At 39.8% G+C, this 10,296-nt stretch overlaps 1 protein-coding gene across 5 annotated transcripts in view; it reads right to left on the bottom strand.

Annotated features, from left to right (window-relative positions):
- Positions 1 to 10,296, bottom strand: part of unm_hu7910 (un-named hu7910) — an 87,075-nt gene that overhangs the window by 1,262 nt on the left and 75,517 nt on the right. For all 5 annotated transcript variants that reach the window (XM_060933132.1, XM_060933148.1, XM_060933169.1 and 2 more), the window contains 15 exons: positions 8,891 to 8,923; positions 8,595 to 8,624; positions 8,447 to 8,482; positions 8,273 to 8,335; positions 8,135 to 8,164; positions 7,860 to 8,048; positions 6,915 to 7,000; positions 6,721 to 6,807; positions 6,459 to 6,609; positions 6,247 to 6,383; positions 5,925 to 6,023; positions 5,752 to 5,841; positions 5,524 to 5,664; positions 836 to 971; positions 600 to 691 (listed from right to left, as the gene is read on the bottom strand). In XM_060933132.1, coding sequence (XP_060789115.1) covers positions 600 to 691; positions 836 to 971; positions 5,524 to 5,664; positions 5,752 to 5,841; positions 5,925 to 6,023; positions 6,247 to 6,383; positions 6,459 to 6,609; positions 6,721 to 6,807; positions 6,915 to 7,000; positions 7,860 to 8,048; positions 8,135 to 8,164; positions 8,273 to 8,335; positions 8,447 to 8,482; positions 8,595 to 8,624; positions 8,891 to 8,923 — 1,400 coding nt within the window. The remainder of the gene's footprint in view (positions 1 to 599; positions 692 to 835; positions 972 to 5,523; positions 5,665 to 5,751; positions 5,842 to 5,924; positions 6,024 to 6,246; positions 6,384 to 6,458; positions 6,610 to 6,720; positions 6,808 to 6,914; positions 7,001 to 7,859; positions 8,049 to 8,134; positions 8,165 to 8,272; positions 8,336 to 8,446; positions 8,483 to 8,594; positions 8,625 to 8,890; positions 8,924 to 10,296) is intronic.

The following is a 10,296-nucleotide window of genomic DNA, read 5'->3' as shown; positions in this document are numbered from 1 at the left end:
GGTTGAAAATGTCAACTCTTAATCAGTTCTGCTAATGGATTGCCCAGTTTAATGATAACAGAGTTTACAATGACTAACAGAGTAAACGCTTGAAATGTACCCGCAATTATAGAATGGGCCATATATACATACATACATACACGGGACGCATTTACGTTTTATTCCATAATGTTAGCCTTTTTCCTCCATATAACATGTCCAATGGTTTAATTACAAGGTATTTAATAATTCTTAACTCAATACATTTACCATGGTTTAAAATGTCAATGTCACGAACTTCATCCTGAATGTTATATAAAAGAATAAAACTATGTGGTATGGTTAAAAACAGTTACCAGGAAACATGCGATGAAATTTAAAGCAGTACAGTTCATTCTTGTATCACTAAGACAACAAAAGCCGTCCAAAATGTGACTGATTTAACTGAGAACTTTTATTTATTATACATTATTTCTAATAAATAAACTAATATCTATTTGTCAAAATAGTGCTCTACAAGGCTTAATTTCATATCTTTAGCACTGTGCATTTGAAAATAAGCAACAATATTCAGCATGGCCAAGTACAGATGGTAATGAGAGTGAATGAAAGTGCTCTACCTGGCCCCTCTTGCAGGTGGTGGCCTCTTTGAAACGTTCAAGTAAAGCACAGGTTCTGGGAACATTCTGACATGAAGAACCAACTTTCCGTCCTGAAAGATTAGTGTATATATTATTTATTTATCAGCTAGCTAGCTAGCTAGCTAGATAGATAGATAGATACACACGTGTGTCACCATGATGGCAATGTGTGACACTGAATATTGTGCTTATATGTTGGAATGTGTGTATTTTACCCTGCTGCCAGAGTGTAAACTGGCCCCAGTTTCCTGTCTCTCGAAGATTTTCATCTTCTGGCAAGAAGAGTTTGCTGCTAGTGTCCAACACAGCTAACGCTTCCTCTCTAATGGTCATCCAGTTCCGCTCCAGTGTCTACATACACACAATTCAGATAAATAAATGACACGGATTTATACGGAAAATAATTTATATACATGTTTGGATTGATAGTGACAAAAACAGTAAGATAAAAACAACCATCATCTATTAGAAGCCTACTGAGATGAGAATGTTTATTTTTATTAGGTTTTTATTAGTGTTGTCAAAAATAACGTTAATTTTGATTCAGTAATTATAGAAAAAAATGCAGATTAATCACAAGATGATGCCCCTTGACCCCGTACACCACTGTCTCTCATCTCATCTCATTATCTGTAGCTGCTTTATCCTGTCCTACAGGGTCGCAGGCAAGCTGGAGCCTATCCCAGCTGACTACGGGCGAAAGGCGGGGTACACCCTGGACAAGTCGCCAGGTCATCACAGGGCTGACACATAGACACAGACAACCATTCACACTCACATTCACACCTACGGTCAATTTAGAGTCACCAGTTAACCTAACCTGCACGTCTTTGGACTGTGGGGGAAACCAGAGCACCCGGAGGAAACCCACGCGGACACGGGGAGAACATGCAAACTCCGCACAGAAAGGCCCTCGCTGGCCACGGGGCTCGAACCCGGACCTTCTTGCTGTGAGGCAACAGCGCTAACCACTACACCACCGTGCCGCCCTTTCTCAGTATAATAGCATACATTTTACAGCATGGATAGCAATAACTACAGTGTTCACAGAGAAAGCACCTGGTTTTGTGTCGCCTAGATCAAGTTTTTTACTTTTGGAAAATTACGAGCTGACGTAGCTTGTCAAACAGGTTTTTGACGAGCTTGTAGCAGGTTTGTTCTAAATATGGTTTCCCTTACGGGCGCTCTCATTTTCTGTTAGAATTTGGTAAAAAGAAAAAAAAAATATTTACCAGCTTAAGGTCGGTCTGTATCGTGAAATACCATGACTGAGGTCAGTATTTTCAAGGCCGAGGTCACGGTATTTCATGATACGGACTGACCTTAAGCTGATAATGTACAACCTCGATTCCAAAAAAGTTGGGACAAAGTACAAATTGTGAATAAAAACGGAATGCAATGATGTGGAAGTTTCAAAATTCCATATTTTATTCAGAATAGAACATAGATGACATATCAAATGTTTAAACTGAGAAAATGTATCATTTAAAGAGAAAAATTAGGTGATTTTAAATTTCATGACAACACCACATCTCAAAAAAGTTGGGACAAGGCCATGTTTCCCACTGTGAGACATCCCCTTTTCTCTTTACAACAGTCTGTAAACGTCTGGGGACTGAGGAGACAAGTTGCTCAAGTTTAGGGATAGGAATGTTAACCCATTCTTGTCTAATGTAGGATTCTAGTTGCTCAACTGTCTTAGGTCTTTTTTGTCGTATCTTCCGTTTTATGATGCGCCAAATGTTTTCTATGGGATCTGGACTGCAGGCTGGCCAGTTCAGTACCCGGACCCTTCTTCTACGCAGCCATGATGCTGTAATTGATGACAATGCCAAACCACATACTGCATGTTGGAAAATGCAAGGTCTTCCCTGAAAGAGACGTCGTCTGGATGGGAGCATATGTTGCTCTAGAACCTGGATATACCTTTCAGCATTGATCATACCTGCAAACTCATGAGGGTTGAAAAAGGTGACAAACTACCGGTAACCCCCCGGCCCCCTTAAACAGCACGCGATCAAGGAAAATAAAGGGAAAAGACAACATTTAAAACAAAGACAAGATTTATTCATTTTTAGCTTTGCAATTTTCAGTTTTGCATCTGACACCTCATTACATTACCATTAAGGAAGGAAAAGTATAAAAAGTAAAAAGTAAAATTTGAATTTAAAAAAGTAATTTTTGAAGTGTGACACTGGAAACTTTCTTCAGCAGACCAGTTTATCATTTTTTAGACCTTTTGGCCCGAACAAGCCGTTCAAGGGCACGTTTATGCTGCTCTGCCATGTGCCTCTTTCACACCATGCTATCCTTCTTCACCACCTCTGCCCTATTACCAGCAGCACTGGTAGATGGCTGGACACCAAATTCAGGCCTCCTTTCCTTCAGTGCTGCCAAATTCATGGTGTGAGAGTGTGTGTGTGTGTGAGAGAGAATCTCTCTCACTCACACACACACACACACACTCTCTCACTCTCACACACTCTCTCTCTCTCTCTCTCTCTCTCTCTCTCTCTCACACACTCTCACTCACACGCACAACTAACTAGTTCTCTGAATACAACCGAGATCAACACATATTACGTTATAATTTTGACAATCCCACCAATAGTTTCACATAAAAATGGTTTCTCTTACCCAAAACACGCGTTTATAGATCCTTATGTTCAACAAAAAATGACTTTATTCAAACTGATTTGACATTTTTTTCTGTTTTGTTTCAGCCCACAGAAACATCTTCCGTGACGCGCGTTCGGTTCAAACGTAACAGCCCCGCCCCTTGCGTCTTACGTCATAAAAACGCGACTCACAGACCACCAAATCACAGGTACCAAAAAAAACCACCCTAAAGCCTCTTTAAATCGCACTCATCGTAACACAGCTTTCTCCGCATACTAAAAATGTTTTTCAGTCTCCAGATGTAATATAGAGTTCCGGAAAAAATCAGAAAATATGATTCCGTGAGCTGTTTTCAAGACTCAGTGTCCCGTTCTGCATTGCGTTTGGATGATCTCTGCCATCCTCCTATACACACCCGTATTCAAGAAAACCCCGCCTCTATTCAGTTACAATTCGCGGATACTGTCCAGCGTTCTGTAAGACTATTGGCTCGTTGGAATGTCATCCAATCAGAGAGACGTTTGAAGTATGAAGAAGGCGGAAATGGTCTGAACGTGGGTGTGAGGAGAAAAGTAGTAGTAGTAGTACTTTGAAGTAGTAGTACATTGAAACCAAATGTTCGGCAACGTAGCCTCGCCCCCCCCCAAAAAAAAAACTCTTCGGATCTAGACGATTCACACAAGTGACCTATTTTGGGATCAAAACGGCGAATTTCGCCGAAAGGTGACTAGTTTGCAGGTATGATTGATGGTGTCTTTCCAGATGTGTAAGCTGCCCATGCCACACGCACTAATGCAACCCCATACCATCAGAGATGCAGGCTTCTGAACTGAGCGCTGATAACAACTTGGGTCGTCCTTCTCCTCTTTAGTCCGAATGACACGGCGTCCCTGATTTCCATAAAGAACTTCAAATTTTGATTCGTCTGACCACAGAACAGTTTTCCACTTTGCCACAGTCCATTTTAAATGAGCCTTGGCCCAGAGAAGACGTCTGCGCTTCTGGATCATGTTTAGATACGGCTTCTTCTTTGAACTATAGACTTTTAGCTGGCAACGGCGGATGGCATGGTGAATTCTTTCAGATTCTCTGAATCTTTTGATGATATTATGCACTGTAGATGATGATATGTTCAAACTCTTTGCAATTTTACACCGTCGAACTCCTTTCTGATATTGCTCCACTATTTGTCGGCGCAGAATTAGGGGGATTGGTGATCCTCTTCCCATCTTTACTTCTGAGAGCCGCTGCCACTCCAAGATGCTCTTTTTATACCCAGTCATGTTAATGACCTATTGCCAATTGACCTAATGAGTTGCAATTTGGTCCTCCAGCTGTTCCTTTTTTGTACCTTTAACTTTTCCAGCCTCTTATTGCCCCTGTCCCAACTTTTCTGAGATGTGTTGCTGTCATGAAATTTCAAATGAGCCAATATTTGGCATGAAATTTCAAAATGTCTCACTTTCGACATTTGATATGTTGTCTATGTTCTATTGTGAATACAATATCAGTTTTTGAGATTTGTAAATTATTGCATTCCGTTTTTATTTACAATTTGTACTTTGTCACAACTTTTTTGGAATCGGGGTTGTACATGTATGTCACTCTTGAGGAAATCAATGAATTATTTTGATAAATTTGGGTACTTTTTGTTTGTGAATGTATCTATATAATAAAAAGAAAAATCACACGATGGCTTGAAGATATGAAGTTTATCTTCTTGTGCTGAAAAACCCGCATTTTTCATGCGAAATATATCACGGATCTGAGTGACATATCCCGATATTTCATTCCAATGACGTCACTCCCAGTAATTTCCTGCTGACTAGACATGCATTGTCAAAACGGAAAACCGGTTCAAAATTAAAATTCTTTTGTTTAACTTGCATTTTTTTTGGTGAATGTGTCCATATAATTTAACCTCCTAAGGCCCAAGCTGTTTTTTTACATGCATTTTTTATTTCTCTTTGCTATTTGGGCTTATTAGAACCTGATTAGAATAAAAACTAAGCATCATCTTTTGATAAGATGTACTTTTAGAGAAAAAGTATGTCCACATATGTGGATTCTTGTTCTGAATTTCTAAAAAGTGCTGTCCACGCATGTGACCGCTAAGCCCTAGGAGGATAAAGAACATTATACGGTGGCACGAAGATATGAAGTTTATCTTCATGTTGAAAATATATTCACCACTCAAAGATAAACTTCATCTTCAAGCAACCGTGCAATATCCTCTACAGTGAAGATCTAGAGAAAGCGTGAGAGAGATAAAGAAAGACTGTACCCGGACAAGATCAGTGTATCCAGTTTCTTTGGCTGTCCACCATGGTTGAGCTCGCAGTCCTGGTACATTATACAGTGACCGCTGCCAGACAGAAGCAAAATGACCATGTCGGTACCCAGCCTCGTACCATTCGTAAGCCCGCTGCAGAAATGCACACACAATCATTCCCATTCATTTGTAGGATTTAAATAAAATAAATGAAGTGAGCATCTTTTTGTGGCAACTTACAGTCGGGTCCCCTACTCTTTGCAGTGCATCCCCAAGGTGAAAATAAAATCTTCCATCATCAGTTCCTGGTGCCCCAGATTCCAAACCCTCCTAAACACGGACACAGATAAAGTCATACACAAACACAAATGACAGAGCATGTGTGCGCGTTTATACACGACTGTAGGTCTCACCTTTAGGTAAGGTATGCTTTCTGCTATCTTGTTTTCAGATTTAAGGATGAATCCATAATGCACTTTGGCAAATCCATCACTCGGAGCCACAGCCAAAACCTGGAAGAGAAACAAATGGGAAATATTTTCCCATAATAAATGTTTGTTTTGTAATTGTAAAGCCACTATACAAGTTACACCTGTAATAATAATAATAATAATAACAACCACCTACTCTGTGTACCAGTGAGTCCCTTTTTAAAAGTGTTAACTGTCTAAAGCAAAAACAATAATTCCATTTACATGCTTATCTATCACATTGTAGTCACATCAAAGACATTACCTCCTCATAGACCCGTTTTGCGCCCTTGTTATCACCAACCAGAAGATGAGCCACCCCTAGATCGTTCTTCAGAGGGATGTCTTCTGGGAAAATCTGCACAAGCCTTTCCAAAGTAGCTAAAGAGCCCTTTGTGCGTCCTGTTAAGAAATAATTATTTAGACTGGACCTGGAGATGCACATGTGAGGATGTGTCAGTGAGCACAAGTACTTGCCTAGGAACTGCTGTCTATCAGCACGTCTCTTTAACGTGGCTTTGATAAGATCTGCAGGAGCGTCTGGGAGCTCGGCTGCCTCCCTGTAAGTGTTTACAGCCTTCAGGAGCATGTCATTACTCCGCAATTTCTCAGCCATATCGTCTTCTGCCTGAAAAACCACCAATGATGCACTGGGCAGAATCTTCTAACATCTATTCCATCACATGCTTACTGTGATTCTACAACTAAACTGCTGTCTAATTGTATCTAAACATGTTACCTGAGCTTTACCATAGCGACTTCTGGGACTCTGAGGATATTTCTGCACAAGAGCCTCAAAGGCATGCAGAGCTTCTTCAACTTTACCCTAAACATTCAAACCAAACACTTAAAAAAACAAAACAAAAACCCCCCATTTTATTTGAAGAAATTTGCTTTTATAATTCTTAGTCAATAAACAAGCAGAGTGCCTACCTTTTTACGCAGTTTTTCAGCTGCATTGATTTCTGATTTTATCGTTTTGTCAAATTTGTTGAGGAGGTTTGGCTTTTTCTTCTTAACTGTGAAAAGTCCACAAACAGACACACCGATTTCACTAAAGCTAAACCGTAAAATTCCTGACCACAAAGCATTTTTATATCCTTAAAGGAACAGTCCACCGTACTTCCATAATGAAATATGCTCTTATCTGAATTGAGACGAGCTGCTCTGTACCTCTCCAAGCTTTGCGTGACCTCCCAGTCAGTCAGACGCAGTCAGACGCGCTGTCACTCCTGTTTACTCCTGTTAGCAATGTAGCTAGGCTCAGTATGGCCAACGGTATTTTTTGTGGCTGTAGTTAGATGCGACCAAACTCTTCCGCGTTTTTCCTGTTTACGTAGGTTTATATGACCAGTGATATGAAACAAGTTCAGTTACACAAATTGAAACGTAGCGATTTTCTATGCTATGGAAAGTGCGCACTATAATGACAGGCGTACTAACACCTTCTGCGCGCTTCGGCAGCGCATTGATATCTGAGCTCCGTATCAATGCGCTGCCGAAGCGCGCAGAAGGTGTTAGTACGCCTGTCATTATAGTGCGCACTTTCCATAGCATAGAAAATCGCCACGTTTCAATTTGTGTAACTGAACTTGTTTCATATCACTGGTCATATAAACCTATGTAAACAGGAAAAACGCGGAAGAGTTTGGTCGCATCTAACTACAGCCCCAAAAAATACCATTGGCCATGCTGAGCCTAGCTACATTGCTAACAGGAGTGACAGCGCGTCTGACTGCGTCTGACTGACTGGGAGGTCGCGCAAAGCTCGGAGAGGTACGGAGCAGCTCGTCTCAATTCAGATAAGAGCATATTTCATTATGGAAGTACGGTGGACTGTTCCTTTAACAGATATTTTGGTAGGTTAAAATCACTCACCCTCTGTTTCTGGTGTAATCCCTGGTGTAGATTCATGTGAAGGCAGAGACTCGGAAGTGCTTTGAGGTTTGGGTGTTTCAGTCATAGTCCCTGGTGTCAAATCACTTGCCACTTCAGGTCCCACTGTAGGTTCAGGCTCAAGCATCATCTCTGGAGCTTTATTTTCAGGTGCATCTTCTGGTGTAGATCCTAGAGAAGTTTATTTAAATAGCATTTACTCATCAACAAAAACAATTATTTTATTGAAAATTTAACATGAGCTTAAATAAGCCTGCCTTTATTCTCATCAGCTGGAATATCCGCAACTAACACATTGGAAGATAGAAAACCAAGCGTGAATACATTCAGTAACAAAAATACCATAATATTTAATGGAAGATAAATTATATATTTTTTTTAAAAACATAACCTACGCTCTTTTTCTAGCTGTTCATAGTATGAATCTTCATTTTGGTACCTTTCTGTTGCAGACAGCTCTTGAATGAAAAAGGGAGCACAAATCAAACATTGCATGTCATTCCCTTTGCCACAGAGATAAAAGGATCTCAGGGAGACCAGCATATCCAAAAAAACACATTTAAAATTACCTAACGTTTTCTCCGGTAAAGCCTCTGCAACTAATTCTGAAACACACAATAATTTATTTCACTAGAACAATGGTCAAGAACACTTCTTAAAGAGTAGAAAGCTTAACATGTCTACAGCGGTTCCATATGAAAACCACAGCAATCTCACCTCCAGTGCTATCGATGCTTTCTTGTGAATCTGCGCGCGCACACAAAAAAGTGGGAGGTGACGACTAAAGATCTTAAAAATGCAAGATTCACTGATACATAATCATTTTATGGTTAATATCACGATAATCATTCACTCTGTGCTAGCATCAGTATTTTACCATTTCCTCAGCGAGTCCACGTTCAATTTTCAACGTTAATTAAACTGATTGTGTAACACAATACAATTAAATGATGTTTCAAGCAAAATGCTAACTGTTCATGAAAGGGCAAAAATAGCAGAAAAATATTACTAACCAAAGGACTGAAAAGATGATGCAGCTACTTTGTCTGTAAAGACACCAAGAAAAAAAGTTATTAAATGAAAAAGTACCCAATATATATTTTCAACTTCAATAATGCTGTATAAATAAGTAACGATATAACTTTTTTTGGTCCACTAATTTGGCTGAGCAGTTTAAATTTACTATAACTAGCACTGTGTATACCACTAGGCTAGTCTGTGTTCACCACAAAATTCCACCTTCTTGTTCAAAAACGGTTACTCCAATAGTGTTAACAATATCAGCAGGTGACATGGCAAGCAATACTTTTCAGGAAATGTATGTTCTTTACCAGCTGGAAGGTCCGTATTGTGAAATACTGTGACTGAGGTCTTGAAAATACTGAGCGAGGCCGTCTGGGCCGAGGTCAGTATTTTCAAGGCTGAGGTCACGGTATTTCACCATACGGACCGACCTTAAGCTGGTAAATAATATATTTATTTTTTCTTTACCAAATTCTAACAGAAAACGAGAGCGCCTGAAAGGGAAAACCGAGCCGACCCGCCATTTTGAATCCTCATTCACGGCTGTAATGCAAATGGCTTCCTCCTCGGTATACAAGTGCACTTCCATGGCAGAAAAAGTAAACTACAGTTTGCCGCCTATGTAGTCCTCTATTTATACAAAATTGAGTCATTCAGGATTCAGCCATGTTTTTGCTCAGCGTTAGCAAGTTAAAGATTTTTAGCTTTCTCCTGAAATGTTATTTCTTCTTCCTCAGGGTAGTAAAACTCACTCTCGCTGTGAACACTGTCATTATCACTATCCATGCTGTAAAATTAATGCTATTTTGAATCCTCATTCATGGCTGTAATGCAAATGGCTTCCTCCTCAGTATACAAGTGCACTTCTATGGCAGGAAAAAACCTACATTTTACCGCATATGTAGTCCCTTATTTATACAAATAGGAGTCATTCAGGATTCAGCCATGTTTTTGCTCGGTGTTAGCAAGTTACAGGTTTTTAGCTTTCTCCTGAAATGTTTTCTTTTATTTCTTCTTCCTCATGGGTAGTAAAACTCGCTTTCGCTGTGAACACTGTCGTTATCGCTATCCATGCTGTAAAATTAATGCTATTCTCCTGAGAAATGCTGGCAAAAATTTATGATTTTTGATAATCTTATGGATAAATCTTATTAAAAAAAAATGTTGACAAAAAATGCTACTACGTTGTTTGTTGTTGTGAAAAAGCGAGTCGCCAGAGGTCCGTAACCGGGGTCCGTATCGTAGGATACGGACCCATTCGCCAGCCAATCAGAGCGCAGGATTTGATGGAAACCGCACTGCGAAAAAAATATAACTTATGGCTTAAAATAGGAAAGCTGAAGATGAAAAGGAAGAAGAGACCACAATTTTATCGGAAGCACATTTAACAGTAATG

The sequence above is a fragment of the Neoarius graeffei genome, chromosome 1, assembly GCF_027579695.1.
Source record: "Neoarius graeffei isolate fNeoGra1 chromosome 1, fNeoGra1.pri, whole genome shotgun sequence".
NCBI classification, from domain to species: domain Eukaryota; kingdom Metazoa; phylum Chordata; class Actinopteri; order Siluriformes; family Ariidae; genus Neoarius; species Neoarius graeffei.
The sequence above is the reverse complement of the archived record's forward strand: the minus strand, read 5'-3'. Positions and strand labels throughout refer to the sequence as shown.